General features: G+C 51.9%; 1 protein-coding gene across 1 annotated transcript in view; it reads right to left on the bottom strand.

The window, feature by feature from the left end:
* Nucleotides 1–518: 518 nt before the first annotated feature.
* The window catches only part of Gas6 (growth arrest specific 6), a 31367-nt gene continuing 7536 nt past the window's right edge, over nt 519–24349 (bottom strand). The window contains exons 3-15 of the mRNA XM_048456239.3: nt 20539–20563; nt 18731–18793; nt 14646–14768; nt 13884–14006; nt 12518–12640; nt 11598–11719; nt 10463–10581; nt 9927–10116; nt 6758–6922; nt 5214–5382; nt 3257–3429; nt 1757–1985; nt 519–1020 (exon numbers count right to left, since the gene is read on the bottom strand). Coding sequence (XP_048312196.1) covers nt 866–1020; nt 1757–1985; nt 3257–3429; nt 5214–5382; nt 6758–6922; nt 9927–10116; nt 10463–10581; nt 11598–11719; nt 12518–12640; nt 13884–14006; nt 14646–14768; nt 18731–18793; nt 20539–20563 — 1779 coding nt within the window. The 3' untranslated portion in view covers nt 519–865. The remainder of the gene's footprint in view (nt 1021–1756; nt 1986–3256; nt 3430–5213; nt 5383–6757; nt 6923–9926; nt 10117–10462; nt 10582–11597; nt 11720–12517; nt 12641–13883; nt 14007–14645; nt 14769–18730; nt 18794–20538; nt 20564–24349) is intronic.

Raw genomic sequence — 24349 nt, 5'->3', positions numbered from 1 at the left:
GTAGCTCAGAGACACTAGGCTGCCGTTTCTTGTGTCTCCTGCTGCCTAGGGAGGGTGCAATTCCCTTGGCTCTGCTCGTAGAGTAGCCTTGAAACAGAAAACCAGATCTTTTCTTTTAAATGGAACAGGGGGCAGCCAAGACAGGCAAATGGAGAGCATAGGAAGAGAAGAGAGAATATGTATAGGTACCACCCCTACTTCCTGGCTGCCATGGGCAGCTTTAAGAAGGGCTCTCTCTGTGGGGGCTGATGGGGAGGCATGTAGGACTGCCTCCATTGCAGAAAAAGCTGAGGTTGTGCAGCTTGCTGGTGAACCTGGTTCCAGCCCTTGCCCTCATCCCTGTGAGGAGAGGCTCCTGGAACAGTCCACAGCTGCCTGTCCTGGGACACAAGGATCCCAGGAAAGGCCCATTCAGCTGTGGGCCTCTGCCATGATGCTCTCAGCTGCTCTCAGTCCATTTGCCCCAAATGCAGCTCAGTCCTGAGACACGCCCAGGATAGATCGTGACCAACCCAGGGTTAAAAAGGTTTCTGTAAATTTTTATTTTTCCATACTTTAGAATCAGAAAGAAGCATGTGGTAATAAAAATAACAGAATTATTTTCTTCAAATCCACTCAGCCCTCCAGCCCAACCCTTGCTAGCCAGCTCCCAGCAGGCTCTAGGAGCAACCAATGACCTGATACCAGTCCCATTATGTACATATATATTACAAGGCAAAGAAATATCTCAAGGAAAAAAAATAGCCCCAAGGGCAGTAGCCCACCTGCTCCAGTGTTGCCGGACCTGCTTGGGAGGAGCCAGTGTGTCCATACCTCCGCTTCCCTTTGCCGTTGGGAAGGTGCAAAGGCCCCTTGTGCATGGGTGCTAGAGTGTGGCATGCTCCACAGGTGGGCAGGAGTGTGAGGTGATGTCACTGTGCTTGTAGGAGGCCTCATCCAGGTCCAGGACCTTCTGGTTTACCTCCAGGGTCATGCATCCACGGTAGAATGCCGTGACGGGCGCAGAAGTCACTGGGACATCTGAGCAGTGGGAGACCAAATACTGAGCAGAAATCCAGGGAGTCCCATTTACCATTCTCTCTTTTGCTTACGGCCAGCCCTGCCTGCATTCTCTCTGCAGGGCTTTTGCTCATGGTACCATTCCATGGGGATACAGATCTGTACGGGCATACAATATCTTTACCCTTAACCTCCCAGGCACGCACGTGGGGGTGTCTTCACCCCTCAAGCTCCCCTCCCAGGCATGCATGCATATGGTTTGTCTGTCTGCCTTGTGAGTTCCCATGCTTTATCTCCCTTGAAGTCTTATTGGTTAAGAAACAAAAAATGTCAGAGAGCCTGTTTGCTAAAAGTAAAGACTGGGCTAGCAAGAGGACACAGGCCTCTCCCTGGCTATCACCCCGTTCCCCTTGTGGGTCTGTGGAAGGAGGCTGTTTCTGGTAGATGTAAGAAGGGCGGGCAGACGCTCTGTCGGCTACGAAGGCTGCAGCTCCCTGGCAGCAGTAGTTAGTTTAGCTACCTGACTCTTGCATCACCTGCTAACCCTCCCCTCTGTGTTTGGTCTCCTGGACTCCCAGGCCACACCTCCCAGTGGGTGACTCAGAGAACTGAATTCCCACTCCAGCAGAGAAGCCAGGGAATATTTCCAATAAGTAGAACCCCATCTCAGTCATTAGCACAGCCCATGTGTGAAGCAAGTCAGCCAATACTGGTCCAGGGGATGCCCACGATAGCGATCAGACGAGAGCGCCCCTACCTGGCAGGCCTCCAACGAAGGTAAGCAGAGTGCCTTGCAGATGCTTCTCGAGGACGTCCAGTCTCTCCTGCAGCTGTGCAGCGCTCACTTCACTCTGGCCCTTGGTACCATCCACTTCCAGGGTGGCCTCACCGTCCCGAAGGGAGACCGTGACTACGTGTTCCTGGCTGTCACACACTTTGATTTCCATCAGTGCCAGGGCAACATCCTCGACGGCCAGGACCACCAACTGCAGGGGACACCAGCACAGTGCTCAGGGGATACAGAAGCACAGGGGTCTTCACAGGCTGGCCACCTCAATACTACCCCCTTCTTGTAGCTCCACAGCCCTGGGTGTGAGGAGGTCTAGGAACCCTGGTACTTTCCTAGACTGGGGACCAGCCTTTGCATTGTAAAGCAGGGGGCAGCTGAGAGGTGACGGAGGGGATGGTTGGGTGGTTAGGAGTGGTGGCTGCTCTTACAGAAGACTTGGGTTTTCTTCCCAGCATCCCCATAGCTCACAACCATCTCTAACTCCTGGTCTACACAGTGTACAATGCAGGCACAACCTCCCTATACAAAAACTTCAAAGTCCCTGGGACACTGAGGACTTGGGTCACTCCTATTCACCCCAGTCACCCAGCCTGAGCTGACTTAAGGATGTGGCAGGACACATCTGTCATACGTAGCTGTGGTCCCAGCACAGGAAAAAGTATACAGCCTGCCTAGCCTCCCTGGGGTGAACAGGCTGTGCTGGCAGGAGCCTTTGGCTGTTTATCATACATGCAAGGGGTGGGTTGAGATGCCAGTGGCATGAAGTCTGGTCCCCATGGTGGTATGGATGATGGAAACCAACCCTGTTACTAGTTAGTGTAAGCAGCCAGCAGAGCTCTCTGTGCTGGGCAGGTGGGGGATAGAACCCTGCTGTTTGGGACGTGAGAGAGAAGAAAGTCTTCCTCTCTTTCAACAGCCTCATGTTCTGTAAGAACCAGGGGTGGGGAGTCAGCAGAGCCTCACCCAACATCACTCACCATGATCATCCGATAAGTTATCACAGCTTACGGTGAGGTTAGTGGGTCTGACTCCGAAAGAAACTGGAAATCTCACTGTGCTAGTGACACTATGGGGCTCCGATGACCTCACTGCTCTCTGTGTGGAACACCCTACACCTGTGCTCCAGCAGTAGCTCACAGGAAGGATGCAGACCCTGGCTGCACCACCATCCACCTTGGCCAGTGTAGTTTCACGTCACAGTCATGCCCACGTGACTGCACTGCAGCTTTGGCTCCAAAGTCAGAGGGCATCACCTAGTCATCCACGTGTATGCAGACCTGGTAGAGATCTGTGTCTGGGAAGGAGTCTCCAGGGCAGGGAAAGGTGCAATGTGCCAATATCCCAGAGAGTGGGCAGGGCCTTGGGACTTTTTCTTGAAGGGGAAGAATGGGGGTCAAACAGTTTTTGGAGGTCAGGGTATCCCAGTCTAAGCTGGCTCCATGTTCTAACTGCTTCATTCAATCTTACCTGCTTCTTGAGCTTCTTTGTAGAGTGGTAGTCGACCAGGGCCACAGAGAGGGGGACGACGTGGTTGTCACCCACCAGGGCTAGCAGCACCCCCGTGTCAGTGGCAGGGCGGATCCGAGCCACAACTTCTACTTTCCAGGTGGTTTCCGTGCCCACGTCCAGTGAGGTCCGGGCTGCGATGAAAGCGGCACATTACAAGGCAATACAAGCAGGAGAGAGGCAAGAGTGAGAACAGTGAGCGGTGACTCAGACCGGAGCGCCACCAGGGACAGCTCTGCACACCCTGGGAGGGGACCCCTGGTAAAGGCAAGTGGGGGAGGATGCGACAAGCCTGTACCTTTAAGACCCGCCAGTGTCTCAACAGAAAGGAGAAGCTCGCCAGCACTGGATGTAGACTATCAACTCTGGGGCACTGGGGGTGGCTATTCCCTACTCCAAAGTACCCTGTTGGTGCCCTCCAGGTAACAAAGACCTATCCGGGGAGCCACAAGGCCAGCACCAAGGGCCATCTACTGCCTTGCTTCCACCTCTCCCCCTGCAGAATTCATGAAGCACCTACCGCAGCTTCAGGCCATGTGCTACCTCCCTTCTGCTAGCTCCAGGAGACTCCGAAGCAAGCAAAGTGGGCATGAACTTAGGAGGACATACCCAAAAAGAGATGTGAGATATGTCGCTCCAGCAAGCCCTACGTGTGTCTGTGCTCTGGGTGGCATGGCTTGGCATGCCAGAGCCTCATGGCATGAACTCATCCCCATGTAATACATGTGGATACTGCATGTTTAAGACACAGCTGGGGTGACATTTCATCTGCATCTAAGGTTGTGCACTAAAGTGGACAGGTGGATTCTGGTTCTTCCAGGGCAAAGAGCCTGTATTCCTCACCATGTGGGAGCTCTTCACCGACTGAGAGGCCAGAAGAGGCCTTCAGACTTCATATTTAAGTCTGTCCTTCACAAAGAACTCCATAGACTAGAAGGAGCTGCTGGGAGCCAATCAAGTTGGTCAGCCTCACTCTGGTGTGTCGGAGGCTCTGAGGCTGGCCTATTCTCCCCCGCCCCACCCACAATCGGTCAGATCACTTCCTCTAGCCTCTCCTAGCTGACATGTATAGGGGTTAATTCTCAATAGTTTGTTGAGTATATGAGCGCAGATTGTAACAATAAAAACACTTTGCTGTGATGGAAGGGGCCAAGCGTATGCCCTACCTGGTTGATGTCTGACAAGGGACACCGGACCCTGCCTGTTTGGTGAGTTTTCTCAGCATGGTGGCTCATATAAGTCATTACTGTTAGAACTTGAGGTTGAAGGGCCCCAAAATGACCCTCAAAGGCTGTTATAGTTTAAGAAATTATGGGTTCTGCTTTAAAGCGGCCTAAGTCCTGAGTGTACAACCTTCTGCTTCCTGGGTCATCCCTAGTGACTGGTGGCTGTAGATTCCGTGTATCCTCCCATGGAGCCACCACAGAACACACTTTCACCAGACCCCTTCCTGCTTTTTCTCCATCTGGGCCCGAGTGCCTGCCGCAGGGCCCCTTCCAAGGGTGATAAAGACTGGCCTTCCTGTCTTCATGCTCTTTCTGCCTCTGATTGCTAAGCCTCATGAAGTCGCTGGCCAGCGAAGGCCTGACACACGTCTGAGAATTGCTGAATGCATTTGAACACGTCCAGCCAGTGTTGACCTTTTGGATTTTCTTCCAGGTAACTCCTACCCCGGGCCTGCCCATCCTACCACTTTCTAGCCATTGGACCATGTCCACCTCTTCCATGGCTAACTCTATGAAGTTCAGATACTTGTCCTGGGAGCTGGGCCTTGCCTTCCCTGCTGAGCCCTGTCCCAGTTTGTGGGCTAACAGGCTTGACACTGAGGTAGGAACCACTTAGATGGATGCTCACACTTCAGCAGAGCTTCCTGGAAGTCCCACCACAGCTGGCCCCAGGCAGGGCGACACCCACTTACTGTAGTTGAGGCTGAAGAAGGCAAAGGCATTCCCAGGGAAGAAGGAGCCCCTCTCGGTCACAGAGAAACACTGCATTTTTGTGTTTGCCTTCACGGTTTCCTGGATGGCACTGTCTTCCCCATTCAGCCAGTTCCAGCTCCTCATGCACCCGTCCAGGCGAGGGTTAATCTGGAAAAACAGGTAACTCCTGGTGACTTCCTGAGCCAGGACACCAAAATGGTAGGACTAGAGCAGGAGGAGTCGAGAGCCTGGCACTACAGGACCTGCTGGCAGGGCCCTTTGGCTTATGTATGTGTAAATAAATCTATAGTGTAAAAATAGAGGGAGGGTTTCTCCCCACCCCCACAAAGGAGTTCTTTGCCTTTCAAAGACTTCAGGACACCTGCATCCATGCAGAATGAGAACCTGTGTGGCAGTGAGGCAGCCACCTGCTTTGTCTGCCGTGTCTCCTCATTGCAGGGAGAGGGACAAGGTACCTGCCACTGGACTGTGCAGGTCGGGGCATTTTACTGTGGCTATACTTTCCCCTTACTTGGGGCTACAAAGCAAAGCTAGAAAGGCCAGGCCACTGATGCCAGTCCCAGATTGACCATATACGCAATGTGTGCAGGCTGTTATATAATCCAATCAGGTCACCCTTATGACTGTACACTCACTGTGTGTGGGCTGTTATAAAATCCAATCAGGTCACCCTCGTGACTGTACACTCACTGTGTGTGTGTGTGCAAAAGCTATTATATAATCAAATCAGGCCACTGTCATGACTATATACCCATTGTGTACAAGACTGTTATATAATCAGATCAGGGCTCCCTCCTGACCACACACTCACTCTGTGTGTGTGTGTGTGTGTGCGCGCGTGCGTGCGCGCACGCACATGTGTACAAAAGCTGTTATATAACGAAATCAGGTCACTCTCGTGACTATACACTCACTATGTGTAGGCTGTTATATAATCATCTCAGGTCTCACTCATGACTGTACACTCACTGTGTGTGCACAAAAGCTGTTAAATAATCAAATCATGTCTCCCTCATGACCACACGCTCACTGTGTGCAGACTGTTAAATAATCAAACCAGGCCACCCCATCTTCTGTGTTGAAGATCTGCAACCATGCATTTGCTGTCATCCCTTTGGGACTCTTCCTGAGGTGGTGACTCGATCACCTACCAGACAGATGTCCCATCTGCAGTGGATGTTGCTATCTCCAAAACAAGGGTTCTGGCCACTAGGCTAGAGACAGGTGAGGTTACAAAGGCCAGGTGTGGTGTGGACAGAAAAAGCCAGGACTTTGACAAGCAACCTCCCCCACCCCACAAAGAGCCTCCCATATAGAGCTTCCCCACAGGAAATCTAGGTATGGCTAACAACCCAAAGTGTTCTTGAGACGCGTCCAAAAAGTTGACAGTTACTGATGGACCACGATGGCTGCCAGTATGGGCCCCTCGTGATTGCCAGACTTGGCTCAGAGGGCAAGCCCCTCTGGGCACAGCCAAGCCAGAGCTGGCTGCAGACTCCTCCATGGCCAGGGCTGGACTTACAGGCTGGACGAGGTCATTCTCCTTGAAGGGAATGCCACCCACGGTGAGATTCAGGTGATAGAGGCCTCTCTCCAGCTGGAACAGCTCCCCGGCCACAGCGATCTTCATCACAGCGTCTTTGTTGACCTTGATTACCAGGTTGCGTTCCAGCTCCTCCACAGAGATCTGAAGGGGGTCAGGCAGGGAGGTCAGGCGAATCGTCATTTCTGGAAGGCCCCCAGAGCGTATCATGTGGGTCAAATGCACCACACCATATTTGTGCTTCACGGCATAACCCACGAGCCTACACCTGTGTCACCTGACCTCAGTGGGGGACAGGCTATGCTACCAGTGTTTAGGAGCTTGACCCATGAGACCATGCCCGTGTCTCCTGGGCTTGTCAAGGGCACTGGACCTCAGGCGAAACAATATCCAAGCTGTCCAGGAAGAGCCTGACCTCACAAGGCTATACTCATATCACCTGGGTTCAGGAGGAACTAAACTTTATTGGAGGTCAGGCTGACTCTCACCTCTGTGGATTCTCCCCACACCCTTCCTGGCTCAGAGTCACTACTGTAGCTTCCCGTGTGAGCTCACAGGTCAGGGTTCAAAGTGGAGACAAGATCTAGCATGTGAAGAGAGCTAGCCCCCCGACCCACATTTTGGATTAAAATTAAAACAACTAGAAGAGAGACACTGAAAGGCCCTACTGATGCTCATCTTGAGTTAAAAGAACTAGCCAGAACTAGAGAGCAATGTTTGCTGCGGCACGAGCCTCACAGGACACTGCAGCCTGGCTGTCTAGGGTTCTCTACAACAGGGCTAGCACAGTAAACCGCAACCCAACTTGTCTTGGGTAGAGTGAGATAAGATCTCTTCACTCATCCCGAGATGTTCTTCATGCCTGAGACCCTGGACACTGGACTGGCATGGAGTGCTGCCCCCAGTGGCGTGTGTGTCCATGTCAGGGACTTCCAGGCTACAAGTCCAGCCAAATGCTGGGTCAGAGCCAGATTGAAGCCTGGCACGTGCTCTGTGTTTGACCTCTTCTCACATGTGACACAAACACAGTGTCAGATAACAGCCCAGTAAAGCTTTGTGGAGCCAACAGTTGCACCCCAGGTCCCAGGTACTATATTACAGACTATACTGTGAAGGGTGCCATGGCCCTCACAGGCTGTATCGTGAAGGGTGCCACGACCCTCGCAGGGCGTATCATGAAGGGTGCCATGATCTTGGCTTCTGTATAAATTTGTTGCCAAGCTTAAAGTTCCATGGTTAAAAAAGTTCAGGTGTTCTCAGCTCTGATCCCAGCAAGTACAAGTACTGTGGGCAGGAAGGTTATCAGCGTGGGCTGGACATAGGCTGTGTGTCCTACGTCAGTGCCACAAGCCCTGGGCTGATCTTATCTGATATAGCAATGGGTCTTATACTGTCTAGGCTCTAGGATCAGGACCAGAAAATGCAGCGCCTCGATGCCCCCCACCAAGGGCCATACAGATGATGAGATTCTGTCCAGCAGCACCACAGCTGACTCTGGGATCCATGAAATATTTTCTCATAGCAGAATCCTATGCGGGAAGACTTTTATCCCTGAAGTGGGTGATGCACTTTTGGCTATGCCCAAGGTGACCACAGTGGCAGATGCTGTGCTGGGCATACAAAACGCATTTTACTGAAGGTATGATCTCCATTACATGAGAAGGGAATCGCTTACTGCTGCAGCGTCAGGTGGTCTGACACCCAGGGCAGAGCCTGTCTGCTTCCCTGGCCTGGCAACCCAGCAGGCCGGCACAGCTAGCTGTGGCTAGGTGCCCATGATGGTCCAAGGGGAATCGGATTGTTATTGTGAAAGAAGAACCATTGCCCCCTGCACATGCCTCCACTGGCTTCCCGGTGTCTACAGAAAAACCCCCAACATTTCCTCCATCTAGCCTAGGCCTGGAGGTCAGTTCACTCTGGGTCTCCCATTGGTGTGTCTGCCCAACTTTCAACCTAAAAGAGACCCCCATAATCGCCCTAAGTCTGTGGCCTATGCAACCTCTTGCCTCTACAGCCTATGCAAGCTCTCTACTACTCACAAGGTCCCCTAGGTCCTAGTGCCTGCCTCCTTTGGTCATCCTTGACCCTGAAGTATCCCATCAGCCAGTGATCTGTCTATATCATGGCTCCCCATGCTAGTGCTGCGGTTGGAAGAAATACATATTCCAAAATTTTTCTAAACTCCTAACAGTTTGTGTCTAGGATGGAGCGCTATTGAACAAGCAAGCAAGTTCCTCAGAAACTGCACATGGGAAAGCCTTGAAGCCTGTGTGGGAAAGTACATTAGACAAGGTGTGGCCCCTGGCTTCCAGAACATCAGGATCCTTTTCAGCTGAGCTGGAGGCATACTTAGGGCCTTCCTGCATCTGTCAGAAGAACAGAGCTATGAATGGCTGGGCAGGCAACTCTGAAAGGGGCAGAACTTGGCCTCTTGGGCTTCTCTATTACTGAGCCATGAGTTCAGGGTATGTGAGCTACCACCTAGACAGTAGTCTGTCACAGTCTCAGCCAGGAGTCCTGCCTTGATCCTAGCCAAGGCTTGTCCCCATGGCTATGCAGAGGGCACCCTCTCCCCAGCCTGCTTCTTTCCTTGTGGACCTTCCCCTGTTCTGCCAGAGTCCCTGATCCTTCCAAGCCAGGGAGAACAGACAGCACCTGATATCTGGAGAAATGGCAGGGGTCCATATCTGTCTGTAAAGGGGAGCATGGATTTCTCATTTTGTCTTCACTGCTAAGCGAAAATCCACGTCTTTCTGATTTTTGTTTTTTTGGGTCTTTTTTCAAACATTAATTCCCAAGTCTGTTTTACTGCCTGGGGTATAGGAGGTCATTGTCCATTACCCCAACTCCAGTGAGGAAAGCAGCCAGAGCTGAGAGCAGAAGACTTCCCTGTGGTCAGATGGGCAGAGGACCCTGCTCTCAGTGGCTCGGGTTCATGGGTGGTTTGTACTGGTTGTCTATCCCCTGGGGTGTCTGACAATGTGTGGGCCCTCGTGCAGTTATTTGGTGCCTTCCGGACCAACGCCACCTGGCTCTCACAGAAAATCCTTTCTGAGTAAGCATACTCAGCCACTGAAGCAGCAGCTCTGGGCTACCACAGGCTACATCCAGCGCCAAACGCAGGGGCTAGCCTCGGCTTTCAGCTTACCGTCTGCCACATGCCGTGGTTGATGATTGGTCCGCTGCTGGTGATGCGCCCAACCCCGTTATACCGCAGCTGCAACTCAAGCCGCCCGGCCCGTAGACCCAGGACAATCCAGGTGCTGTCCGAACGGCCTCCAGCGAAGAAGAGGACTCCTTCCGGGTCAAAAGTTCGGAAGTCAAACTCTGCCAGCAGCCTGTAAACAGACCCAAGACATAAAGTGGGGCACAGAGCAGGCACAGGGCTGCCGGGTCCCAGGGCTGCCGGGTCCCAGGGCTGCCGGGTCCCAGGGCTGCCGGGTCCCAGGGCTGCCGGGTCCCAGGGCTGCCGGGTCCCAGGGCTGCCGGGTCCCAGGGCTGCCGGGTCCCAGGGCTGCCGGGTCCCAGGGCTGCCGGGTCCCAGGGCTGCCGGGTCCCAGGGCCTTGACCCCTGTGATGCTTTCCAGGACATAGGGAGCGGGTTCACTCAGAGATCTCGAAAACGAGGAGCCCTGGACCAGCCTTCTCACCTGGGTTCTGCTGTCCTGTGTGCCTGGCTCTCACCTGGTGGGTTGAAGCCTCTTGAAGCGCAGTCTGATAACCGGGGTGCCACTGAACATGCGGCCGAGGTACAAGGACTTCACACTCTTGGCCATAGTGAAGGGCACACATGGTAGGATGTCCTGCCACGAGATAGGAATGTGTTGGGGGCAGGGGAAGCCCTGTAGCTGCCTTTTAAACAACGTTCAGGTCTGTCACATTGGGGAGATTCTCTGACCTTCCAGAATGCCAAGGCTAGCCCATCCCTGGAAATCCCAGAGTCCTTATGACCCATCCCACGTTGGTTCCCCAGGCAGAGGCCCGGGGTTCTGAATTCTACCACCTGCTTTTTTTCTCACCTGTTCTTATTTGCTAGTGGTGTTCAAATCATGAAATGCTTCAAACTCACAGAAGAGTACAGAGACTCATAAAAATTCATTTTTAGTACACTATTAACAAAATGAACAGAACGAAGGCCTTGAAGACTATGGTTCAAGAAACTTCCCTGATTTATGCTGTGGGCTTTTCCACTGATCAGAGAGAGGATGGAATTAAATCAGGTTAAGCTGGCTTCCAGGGGAGATGAAGGAACAAGAGAGTTCTGCATTGTCACCCTGACCAGCAGAGCGAGCCTGAGGCAGAGACCATATAGGTGCTGGCCCCTAACCCCTCAGGAGGGCACTATCTCATGCATCAGGAGTCTCACAAAGTACCTAGAGGACTTGGGCTTCAGGTTCATAATAGAAAAATGCTTCCCCTGCTTCCCAGGCTTGTGGCTTGCAAAGTCATCAATGGTGCATGGTCACTTGCTGCTGTTTTCCAGAAAATGCCATCAATGCACAACTTCCCCGCAGTTTATTTAGCTTGATACAGAGCCCTGAGTGAACGGGGTGTGTGCATGCATGGGTGTGTGCACTGTATATATCCTGGTGTGAACACATCACACCTTGAGTCTACACCAGTAGGCTATGTGGCTGAGAGTGGGGAGTTGCTAGGGAGATTTCATCAGCACCACCAAATAGAGGTTTGGCTAGCTGTGTGGTTCCGAGAGCCAATAGGAGTTTTCAGTCAACCACAACCCATCAGTAGCAAAGGGCCCTATACAAAGCACAGCACGGGGGCTCTGCAAGGCCATCTAGTGGACACTAAGGTCACCTACCTCACAAGTATCCATGTCTGGGGACAGCTTTAGGCCCCCACGCCCATCACAGTGGCAGGTATAGCTGCCTGGGGAGTTGACACAGGTTTGCTCACAGCGTCCCTGCTGGCACTCGTCCACATCTGCCGGCAAAGGGACTCATGGTAGGCACAGGGAAAGCTCCAACCCCCCTTACGCTTCCCAGAGACACGCTGTAGACATCACTGCTCAGCCTGCTACCTCAGAGGCCTGTCTCTTAGGTCCCTGCTTCCTAGAGAGAAATGAAGAGCTGAAGATGTCCAAGGACTGGCCCGGGGACGGTGGGACCAAGAGTGTCTGTGTGGGTTGTGGAGCATGGCACAGGGCAGGCCACTCCCTAGCTCTATGCTCCCTTCCCTGGGCTCCCATAGCTATCTCTCAGAGCCTCTTGTAACTCCCAGAAAGGTGTGACTATAGGAAGAGATGGTCTCTGCCCTCAGGACGTGGTGAGCTCCAAAGCGTGAGAGTAAGTCAGTCATTCCCCGTCTACTGTGGGCACACAGAGGGCTGGGAAGAAGCCCAAGTCTGCTAAGGAACTCGGGATCTTCGCTTATGCTACTGAAGTCTGGAGAAAGGTAAACACACAGGTGTGTTTACACGGTACAGAGTATGCACTGGAACACACACATGATTGAGAGCATTCTGATGAGCATACACATATGGACACAATGGGGCCACAAAAAGTGATGAGACAGGACTGACTTTAGGGGTCATCTTCAACAGAGGCTCCCAGGAGGTCCTGAGATTTTTTTTCCAAGCCTCACGTGTGTACAATGACTTCCTGGAATGCTGGACCACTGGTTGCCAGCCATAGAGCAAAGCAGCCCACATCCAGGCAGTGACCCACGTGTGTCCTAGGCTAAGGGTCAAAGAAGTAACCTGGGGGGCTGCAGCATGGGTACCTTGACAGGTCTTCTCCTGGGAGCTGTAGGTGTATCCCTTGTCGCAGAGGCAGGAGTAGGAGCCCGGCAGGTTCTTGCAGCGTGCATCCCCACAGGTGTTCGAGTTTGTGCACTCATCTATATCTGCAAGCAAAGCCAGCAAGACCAAGCTGTACCGGTCAGTCTGGGACAGTGGCGGTGGCCTCTGGGGATAAAGGGTGAGAACAGCCCCCGACAGGAGGGTGGAGAACAGGAGGCCGAAGGCATGATGCCTTCGCCGTGGGTGCCAAGTGATGGTGGGCCCAGGGACCACATGCTGCTCACCCACACTGGGGACCCTGGAGACTTCATTGCTCAGGATCCACAAAGCAAGGCAGGTCACCTCGACCTGCTACTAAAGTGTGGGGGCTGTGTCCCTTGGTCAGGGCCAGGGACAAGAGCCACAAGGAGAGGGCCTCTGTTCCTGGAATAAGGGACGTAGGAGGGGAGGCCTAGACATTCCTATACCCATATCCTACATATTTCACCTATGAGGACACCCACACAATCACACCTCTGAGAATATTCTTTGGGATTGTCAGATGTGAACGCTGAGGTAATAGAAATAAAAACTTTTCCCCTCAAAATTTGTCTCATACAGTTTGTGCTCAGACCATGAGCTGATTCCTGAAATTCACCCCCCCCCCACCTCACACACAGCTGTCTGGATCATCCACACAGGCAGTTGTGGCCCAGTCCCAGTGAGTCTCAGTTACTCAGGGACACTCTGGGTACATCTGTGCTGGAGCACAGCTCAGAGGGAAGAGGTGGCAGATGCACTTCTGAGATTTGTCAGGTGTTCTCAGACCCTCTGCTCTGGGCTGAGCACACAGTGGGGAGGGCCCAGCTGCTTCCATGTTCTTGGGGACAGGGTAGAGGGAGTCTATGCTGGGAGGGTCTGGAAGGTACGGCAGGTGCACAGAGGTACTGGGGCCTGCCACCTTGCAGAGATCTAGGCCTTGTGACCACACAGGCTGTCTTGCTGGCTCCGTGGGCTGGAAGGTACTTGGAAACACTAGTGTGGATGGGCATCCCCAGTCCTCACCCTTGCTCTCGTAGGGACTCGTGTCCACGATGCTGGACTGGACCATCTCCAAAGGATGCTATTCCCTTCCCAGGATAGGGAGGCAGGTGATGCTGGACTGAACCATCTCCAAAGGATGCTATTCCCTTTCCAGGATATAGGGAGGCAGGTGATGCTGGACTGAACCATCTCCAAAGGATGCTATTCCCTTTCCAGGATATAGGGAGGCAGGTGATGCTGGACTGGACCATCTCCAAAGGATGCTATTCCCTTTCCAGGATATAGGGAGGCAGGTGAGGTGCCATGGCTCAGTCAGCGACTTACCTTGGCAGTTTCTGCCATCCGAGGCAAGCGAGAAGCCGCTATGGCAGGCACACTGGAAACTTCCTGGCTTGTTCTGGCAGACCTGGCTGCAGCCCCCATTCTTCTGGCCACACTCATTGACATCTGGACACAAAGGAAGAGTGAGGGGCTCCTACCCAGACACTTCCTGCTGGCCTCATGTAGATAAGGTAGGCAGAGTGAGGACCAGAGAGCTGTGAACTGCAGCTGGTGGGGACAGCCACAGACTCAACTCTGAAGGTCTCTAGGTGACAAGGGACAGGGTGAAGGACAAAATGGACCTACTAATCAGTGCTCAGTAGTCACGAGACCTACACACAGCCTAGTCTGGTACCCTGAACAAAACTATCCAGATGACCTGTGGGTGCAGCTAGGCTGCCCTGGGTGAAGGGCTTGGCAGGTTCTGTTATCCTGTTTGTAGCTTTATCTAACGCCTCACCCTCACCTGGGTAAATCAAGGTGGGGCTCTTTAGCTGCTAAGACCCACATGATTATTTCCTTCCTTTCAATCCTGGTCCTAAAACAACTGTCTGGCTGCCTCAGCTCTCTAGGAACCTGCAGCTTCAGTTACCCTCAGGGCTGGTGCCCTCCACCCTGGGCCTGCAAAGGGTTCCCAAAGAGGTTGTTCATCAGGGCCTTCTTCCAGGACAGGCTATAGGTATGGCTGAGCTCCCAGGCAAGGGTAGGGGGTGAGGAGAGGGTGGGGTAGAGTGTGATCAGGAGGGTGAGGCTGTGGACTCTCACCTTTGTTACAGAGCCGGCCTTCCCAGCCAGCTTTGCACAGGCAGAAGAAGTTGCCCATGAGGTCTTGGCAGAGCTGAGTACCCTTCTTATCACAGGGGTTTGGGGTGCATTGGTCAGGCAAGTCTGAGTTGAAGGACACAAACAAAAAGAAAATCACTCAGGGTTGCTCTGAAAGTCTTACCTCACACAGTTGGTAGTGGTCAGAGCTACCGGTGGGGCCTCAGTGGAGCTCCTTGGGGTTCCAAAGCAGGCTGAGGTGTGATGGAAGTCCCTACCTTGGGACAGGAACAAATGTGAGGAGCTTTTAAGGCACTGGGACCAGTTCCAGCAATACCGCCCCGGTCTACTGGGGTGTCTGTCACCGGGCCAGGCAAAGAGGGACTGTTGGCTCAGGCACAGTGAATGGGCCTTCTAGGTCCCCTAGAAAGGCTTGGGCACGTTCTCTCCACAGGACACAGAACTGGAGGAGTCCACTGAATAGGCAGGAGGTCTCTTTAAAGACATTAGCGCCACCAACACATACATCAACACTAAGGTATTGAGTCAGGTGTGCTGTGGCCAGCTGAACAGGACACACAAGTGGCTGAGCCACACAGCTTCCACCTTCAGCTTACAGGCTGGCACAATGTTAACTCCCTCCATGCAATACCTTAGGGCCACAGCTGAGACCTCCAGACGTAGCCTCGATTCTGTCTTGGGTTGGGGTGGGAGAGTTGGGTATGTGCCCCAATCCCAAGGTTAGGGGAGTCCCAGAAAGAAGCATTATTATATCCCGTTCTCAAGGAATACTTTCAGAGGTTGAACAGATGTGGGCATGGCTCAGAGCATGGGAGGCCTGGTTCCTTCATTCGGCCCCATCTGAAGGATCTATAGTCTGCCTAGATGGGATGGGGGTGGGGTAGCTCCTATCTACCAACAGCTAGCTAGCTCTGTGATGTGGGATTCCCCTCTGTGTGCTGTGATTTACCGCTAATGAATAAAGAACTTTATTCTAATGAATAAAGAACTGCTTTGAGTCTATAGCAGAGCAGGGTGGGGTGGAGGAGAGCTAGATGAGGAGGGCTGGACTGAATGCTGGGAGAAGAAAGGGCAGAGTCAGAGAGAAGCCATGTAGCCCCGCCGGAGCCAGACAGAACTTTAGCAGGTAAGCCACAGTCACGTGGCAATACACAGATTAATAGAAATTGGTTAAATTAATATGTAAGAGTTAGCCAATAAGAAGCTAGAGCTAATGAGCCAAGAAGTGATTTAATTAATACAGTTTCTGTGTGATTATTTTGGTTCTGGGCGGCCAGGACAAACAAGCAGCCTCCTGCTACAGTTCTAAAGCAGTGGTCCTCAACCTTCCTAATGCTGAGACCCTTTAATACAGTTCCTCATGTTATGGTGACCCCAACCATAAAATTATTTCTGTTGTCACTTCATAACTGTAATTTTGCTACTGTTACAGCTATTATGTAAATGTGTTTCCTGATGGTCTTAGGGGACCCTTGTGGAAGGGTCATTTGACCCCCAAAGGGGTTGCAACCCACAAGTTGAGAACTACTATTGGGGTCAACTCCTGAGACTCTCTCAAGGGTAACGCTTTCCAGCCCTGACCAGTCTCTGTCAGCTTAGACGGCATCAGACTGGTGGCCTACTTGGACTGGCATCCCATTGCTCAGAGGCATTTTGCCACCTCTATGATGTTCTCCTGGTTCCTTCTTGACATAGGTCTGCCTGAAGACTGACTCTAGATTTTCACTGTTAGAAGGTATGAAATGGGGCTGACTCCAGACAGCACACCCAGATTGGATGAAGGTAACCACCCTATTTCCCTCCTGTCCTCAGGTGTGGTCACTGTCATCTGGCCACCCAAATCCCAGATCTGCACCAGAGGGCAGGGGTTAGGTGTAGTCCAGCACTCCAAGAGCACAGCCATACTTGTATCCCTCAACACTGGCCCATGCCCATGCTGGCAGGTGATGCTGCTCTCATTAGCCTGGCATCCGATGGGAAGCTCTGGCTTAGGTGGACCCTCTGCACTACAGGAAAAGCTGAGACCCAAGAGCTGAGGACCAGGAGGAAGGCTGGGCTATCCCTCCTGGAGGAAGCAGCTGTGAGATTTGTATTGCTCTCTACTTTTAGCTGGGGAAGAGTCATTTTGAGTCTCATGACAACTCACATTGCTGGTTTTGATTCTTGGGCATTCCTATTCCACTTGCTGCCCACATAGGTCTGAAGCCAGCATTTGTTCCCCTTTGATTTACAGAAACAGTTTCAGGACAAGCCAGAAGAGCATTCGGAGCCCCAGCCAACGTCTCCTGGAGGCTATCCTGGCAGGATGTCAAAAAGGTCTTCCAGGTTACCCTTCTTTGGTTTGCTCCATTCTTGGGGGCCCTCCCCACAGGCCTCTGGCTTCCTACACCTGAACTCTAGACAAAGGGAGTTACTGCCTGGCAGGGATGGGGAGGACCTGGCATACGATGAGGCAGGAGCCAACCTCTGGATTTCCCAGATGTATTCCTTTGCTCATCCAGGGTTTTCAGGTCAGCCCCATTGCTGGCAGTTTCTACTTGTACCAGGCCAGGCTGGGCTAGGTGCCGAGCCCACAGCAGGCCTGGGAAGCAAGTCTAGGCTTCTCAGGGAAGCTCTGCGATCTAATTTGTTTGCCTTTTTTCCCCCCTGTGGTCTTTCCACGTTTACATCCAAAGTCTGCTGGGTTTGCACAAACCATAGCCAACAACATGCCTGTGAGTCTTCAAGCAGTTTTGAGATTCTTGCAGAATAGTTTCTGGCAGATCATTATAAAATGCCATTTTCCCCTTAAGCATGGATAAAGCTAGAGTGGCCTGTATATAAGGAGTCAGGATTGGAGGTCCTCATTGTTCCACAACTGCTGTGCACTCATGAGAGACCACCTGAAGCCAGAAGACGGTGTCCGGCATGCTTAAGTGTCCGGTTGGAGGGTTAAATTTATTTCTAAAGTATACACTAGCAAATGTGGCATGAGGACTGGTTTACTTGGCCAAGAATACCAGCAAGCCTTGCAAAATCTGTCCTTAGGCCGAGAGATGGGGCAGTGCCAACTTCCAATGGGGTAATGTTATTTTTAAGAGTCCCCCAACACAAAGCCAACACCACAACCCTTGTCCATCTGTCCCTAGAGGAATACCACCCACTACACGTCATTTCTTTTCCTGTTGGGAATTTACCAAGTCCAATGTTTGACCCTTGGCAGGTACCCAGAGATCTCTGCAGTGGGACAGACACATTCCCGGAAGGTGAAAGAATGGGCACTTTTGCAGGCACTGTGGGGCCTAGGTAGCTACTCCCCAGGCAGGCTGCTATGTTTTGAGACAGGATGTCTCTGTGTAGCCTGGTTGCCCCAGAACTCTGTTGACCACACTGGTCTTGAACTCACAGAGATCTGCTGTTATTCTTAACAGTCTTTCCTTGTTTCTTTGTGTGGCCGTTGGTAGAGTATGAAGTGTGAGCTGGCTCTCCAGGTGGCAAGTCAGGACCTGGGCAGCAGTCCTGTCCGATCTAGGCCTTTTGTTCTGAGCCCAGAAAGGAACCCTGAGCCCTGGAAAATCCTGATGACCTGACTTGCCCACCACTGCCTGATGTAATGTATGGGGAGCAGCCTTCCTGGCAACATGTCTGTTGGAGACTCCCACTGGACATGGCAGGGAACCTGGGATGTTTTGTAAAAAAAGGAAAGAAACGGATGCCAAAGCTTTTCCTGGCATCAAGCGATCAGAGTGGAAGCTTAGCCTATGGCTTCTCCCTCATCCCTCTAGCTGCTGCTGGCATCGGGATCAGCCCCCTCGAGGTGAGGTGTAGGTCTCCCAGGAGGTCTGTTTGGTCAAAGGCTTGTTTAAGGCTAGGTCTAAGATCTCTAGGAAGTTCTAGAATGGGTCCAGCAAGGCTTTCATTTTTTTTTTAAACAAAATGGGTATTCAGAGTGTTTAAGCTGTGACATAACATGGGCATGGGGGTAAAGAACCAGATACAAAGGGCACCAGGCTGCCTAGCTGCCCCAACCACAGCTGAGCCGCAGCTACCCAGTATGTGCTTCAAGTGAGACCGGAGGGGACACTTACTCTGAACACAAGGGGGGAAGTTTGGGTTTTTATCTTCAGGCTTGCCATATTTCCTCAGGCATTCTGGAAGAAACAAACAGACAACAAGGTCACTTGTCATCCCTGGGGTAGAGCGGGTGTCCTAGTCGGTGCCAACAGACACGCTTTCTTTTTGCCTGGACTCATAGATCTTCAGGGAGTGCATGGCCTAGCTATCAGTATACAGCACGTGGTGGTGACGGCAGGAAGGTACCCCCAGGGTGACAGAACACTGACTCTGGAATGGTGAGTGCTGGATCCTCCCATCACACAGAACACCAAGAACTTTAACACAGTCTGACAGCAGCCCAAGAACTGAACCTCAAGATCATAAAGATCCGGGCAGGAAATGTCCTTTGTCCGAAAGTCTAAGTGCTCTGTAGGGCCCTCTCAAGCATGCAGGGCACCAGACCTGGCAGACACGCGTGTTCCACAAGGGAGCCAGGAGTACAGCATTTGAACACACAGAGCACACGATGGCCATCGATGGCCATGTGTGATGGCATGTAGCCACCCTCTCTGGTCCTTCAGGTGGTCACTGTTGATTGTCCACATGACAACACAGTGGAAGTACAGTCAGGATGCATGGATGGGCTGGCCGTCTCCCTCTGTCTTGGTACTAGAGATGGCCCAAGGCTTTTTGGGCCTGGGTGAGTGAAGTCCTGAGTGAATGTGTATTTTGATATGGGCAAAGCTTGCCAAGGACGCCAAGGCCAACTGACCCATGGGAAGTTGGCAAAGCCGTTACCCATATGGGCCAGGGTCAAGAGAAATGGCAAAGCTTTCCTTGGAAAAGTGTGTTTGTGAACAATTGATCGGTGTGCGCAAAGACTAGCATGCTCCTCCCAGATGTCTACTCCCTGATATTGTTCACCTACAGCGGCCTACTGAGACGAGCTAACCCCTCCCTTTGTGTTGTACCTAACAGACCCACTGAGGTTCTGGGTGCCAGTTTTTGCCTTGGAGAACTCCAACAGATCCCAGCTTGACTGTAATTGTGTCTGCCCTTTCTTTGTTCCCTTGTCTCCCCTAGCTAACTAAGCTCCTGGTACCCGAGCCTGGAGATTCACAGCAGGCAAGTCACTGGTCCTCCATGCTATTTATTGCTTGATACAGATTACAGAATAAGAAGGCCAGCATCTTATCCAAACACATTCTTACATGCGATATACATCCAAAGTACTTTGGGTGTTGACCAAACAGTGTTCAGAGAATTTAGGGCTTCTTGGGGAGCAAACTTACTATCCTTCAGACTAGAACCCTATTTTTTTTATTTGTCCTGTAAAAGCATATTTGTATTTCCCACGACACTAGGTGCCCCACTCCAGGGACTGAGAGTATGTGTGTGCTCCCCATTCATCAAACTATGCAAAAACCTTCTGCAAGGTTCGAAGTCTTAACTGATAATGGAGCAAATGTTGATAAAGCAGGCCACACAGGAGCAAATTGTTTGGGGGGAGGGCGTTCCTCAATAATCTCAGAAGTCCTGAGACCAGAAAGTCTGAGGGCATTCAGTCAATCATACTTCCTCATGTGGGCAGCGCCTGGAATCAAAGAAGGTATCTGAAAACAGCAGTGTTAGTCTGAGGCTCAGGAGACTTGGGATAAAATGATAGCATAAACAAACAAAAAACAAAAAATCTCACACTCAAGTTTTGACCCTTGTGCTCCCAACGGCTCTAACCTCACAGGGTCCTCCTCCCAGGAGTAATGTGCTAATGGGATCTGCCCAGCACAAAGCAGACACTGCGCCTGTCTGACAATGAGCCAGGGTAGTAACTTTAACTTACCTTGATATCTTGGATAGAAATATTCCTGTGGAAAGAGAAGAAGGGCACAGTTAATGGGCACAGCATGAGGCCTCTTAAAAAGGATTGTTTAATCAAGCCTGGAAACGGGAACTCAGAAGCAAGAAAACCTTGCACTGTGGCTCCCTCAACGGTAGAGCTGCTTAGAAGACCTCTCAGAAAGGGTGCCAGGGAGAGGAGCATGGGAACAGGAGGCCTCTGCTGACTCAGCTTCTGCAGGATCACTGCAGTGTGTGGCTGCAGAGCATGACGGAGCCACCCTCAGGAAGAAGCAAATTAGAGAGTGCCTCCCACGTGTCCTGAGAAAATGCACATAGGACAGGAAGATCCCAGGGAGCCCAGTTTCAGCCCAAGGACACAGAGTTCTTGTCTTAGTTAGGGTTTCTGTTGCTTCGATGAAACATGATGACCCAAGCACACGGGGAGGAAAGGGTTTATCTGTCTTACACTTCCACATTGGAGTTCATCATTGAAGGAAGTCAGGGCAGGAACTCAAGCAGGGCAGGAACCTAGAGGCAGGAGCTGATGCAGAGACCATGGAGGGGTGCTGTTTACTGGCTTGCTTCCCCTGACTTGCTCAGCCTGCATTTTTATGGAGCCCAGAACCACCAGCCCAGGGAAAGGACTGGGTGCTCTTTCATTAATCAATAATTAAGAAAATGCTCCACAGCCCAATCTTAGGGAGGCATCTTTTCCCTTTCTTTTCTTCCTTTTTTTTTTTTTTTTGAGACATGGTTTCTCTGTGTAAAACTGGCTGTCCTGGCACTCGCTCTGTAGCCCAGGCTGGCCTCTAACTCACAGAGATCCGCCTGCCTCTACCTCCCAAGTGCTGGGATTAAAGGAGTGTGCCACGGCTGCTCAGCTTGGAGGCATTGTCTTAATCTTTCATGTGATCCTAGCTATGTCAAGATGACATAAAACTATTATGCACAACTGACCCCTTGTCACCAGACACACAAACACATCAATATTAAGTCACAACCTCCCCTTCCTCATTCATTCCCAAGCTCTCACATTGACAACGTAACTTTAAAAGTCCCAGTCTTTACAGAATCAAACACATTAAATGGTCAGTCCATTTAAAATGCCCAGACTCTTAAAAATCCAAAATCTCCTATTAAAGTTTGAAATCTCTCAACTGTGGACTCCTCCAAAGGGCTTGGGTCACTTCTCCATCTCTGCCCTCTGTGGCATACACAGCTTATCTTCCAGGCTCTGGTTGTCTAACTGCGCGACCGTTGCTGGATGGTCATCTCATGGTACTGGACTCTCCAAAACGTGGGGTCTTTTGCGGCACCTGGGCTGTATTTTCACCAATAGCCTCTCCTGGACTCTCTTCCAGGGGAAAGCCTGCCACACAGTGACACGCCTCAGCTGCTCTCCATGACCCCGACCCCTTCACGCCTTCAAAACCAGCAGCACAGGTGACTCTTACACTACACCAAGTTCGGCAGCCAGCACAAAGTACAACGCTGGCCATGTCTGGAACACGGCTTCTGTGTCTTAAACCTCAGGAAACACTTTCCAGAAGACTTCACCTCAGTGATGCCAGTTTCTTCTCAATCACTGCTAATTTCTCAGCTCCAGTCGAGCAGCATCCATTACCCCAGAGCAAAGCAAAGGTTTCACATCAGTAGTGCTGGGTTCTTGTTAGTCACAGCTGACTCTTCAGCCTCCAGCTAACCAGAACCACGGGATCTTAATCCAAAATAACACACGGCCCCACAACAGTCTCTTAACTTCCCTCTGAAACGTCACGAGCCAGGCCTGCACTGTCTGTACCGCCCTCAACAGTCTTTTCTTCCACGCTCCTACAGAGCCCACCACGACCTCAACACTCAGTGGCTTTTCTAGTCGAAAGTTCCAAAGTCCTTCCACAATCCCCCCCAAACACACAGGCAGGTCTCTCAAAGCAACACCCCACCATCCTGGTACCAACTTCTGTCTTAGCCAGGCTTTCAATGGCCGCGATGAACATCATGACCAAAAGCAAGTCGGGAAGGGTTTATCTGGCTTACATTTCCATGTTGTAGTCCATCATGGAAGGAAGTCAGGACAGGAACTCAAACAGGGCAGGAACCTGGAGGCAGCAGCTGATGCAGAGGCCATGGAGGGGTGCTGCTTACTGGTTTGCTCTCCCTGGCCTGCTCAGTCTGCTTTCTCATCAAACCCTGAACCATAATCCCGTGGTGGTCCCATCCATAATTGGCTGCCTCGCCCCCAATCAATCACTAATTAAGAAAATGTCCTACAGGCTTGTCTACAGTTCAACCTCCACCACACACACAGGTTTTCTCTATAGCTTTGGAGTCTGTCCTGAAACTCGCTCTGTAGATGATCCACCTGCCTCTGCCTCCCAAGTGCTGGGATTAAAGGTGTGCGCCACTAGTGCCCAACAACAACAACAAACCAGTTTCCCCTGATTAGAGGTTTTTGGTTTTTTGGGAGGGGCATTCTAGACAGGGTTTAGATGTCCTGGAACTAGCTCTTGTAGACCAGGCTGGTCTTGAACTCACAGAGATCTGCCTGCCTCTGCCTCTGCCTCTGCCTCTGCCTCTGCCTCTCTGCCTCTGCCTCTCTGCCTCTCTGCCTCTCTGCCTCTCTGCCTCTCTGCCTCTCTGCCTCTCTGCCTCTCTGCCTCTCTGCCTCTCTGCCTCTCTGCCTCTCTGCCTCTCTGCCTCTCTGCCTCTCTGCCTCTCTGCCTCTCTGCCTCTCTGCCTCTCTGCCTCTGCCTCTGCCTCTGCCTCTGCCTCCCGAGTGCTGGAATTAAAGGTGTGCGCCACCACCACCTGGCTCTTCAGTCCAGACGCATGGAGGGCATTTTCTTAATAGAGATTCTCTGCTCTCAGATGCCTCAGTTTGCGTCAAGTTGACACAGAACCATTCAGCCATTCTCTGCAGCCTTAGGTGTCTCCTGTCTTTGGTTTGCATTGGTTTGTCTTGGTAAAACAAGTTTTCTGCCTAAGCATAAGGCCAGAGGGTCTGTTCTGTTTCTGTGTCCCCACACTGCACATGGGTGTACACAAGCCCTCTGGCCATTCTGGGCTGGTGACAGGGTGGCTGGAAGTCTGCTCAGGACTGTTGTGAGCAACAGGCCTCACACAGATCCAAAGTCACAGTCCCCAGCAGAACACCCTCACACCTGCAACGGGAAGGGTGTCCCTGTTTGTTGTCTTTCCTCCCTGGTGAGTGGCTACGTGGATGAGAATAGGGGTGACAGGGATAGAATCAGCCGGAATAAGGCTCCCATGACTGGGGTGGGGGGCTGCTCAGGTACTTTTCTCCAGGTTTAGAAAGAATATCAGGAAAGAACTTAGATGGCAAAATTCCGCTCATGTTATGGAGTCAAGTGTGGGGGTGTAGGCAGCAAGCAGCGAGGGGGAGAAGTTTGTTTGTTTACATTGCCAAGAATAACCTCTCACAGCCAGGTGCACAGAAAGGTCAAAGGTAACAGAGCACTGCTCGTGTTGTGTGGCACTGCCATCGGGACTGGCTGGAGGCCAGCACAAGGCTGGCTTTTCTCCTGGAGGGATGCAGCAATCCTAGCATCCAGCTCAGAAGGACCTAGCGGCCTTTGAAGCGTCCCAAGAGTGGCATTGCTCAGAACTGATCTCCCCATCCCGCCCCTGCACGGGGACTAGGTGGGATGGCAGCCATGGCTTCCAGTTGCCATTCTTCCTGACCTCCTTGGAGGGCCTCACCTGGCAGCTGGATAGCTTCAGCGGCTGCCTGGCCAGGCCAAGTCTGAAGACAGTTCATGCTCCCAAGACAGATGAAACCAATACAAGAGGAC

Source organism: Myodes glareolus, chromosome 23 (genome assembly GCF_982192425.1).
Source record: "Myodes glareolus chromosome 23, mMyoGla1.1, whole genome shotgun sequence".
Lineage (NCBI taxonomy): Eukaryota > Metazoa > Chordata > Mammalia > Rodentia > Cricetidae > Myodes > Myodes glareolus.
Note: the sequence above shows the minus strand (reverse complement) of the source record. Positions and strands in the feature narration are given on the sequence as shown.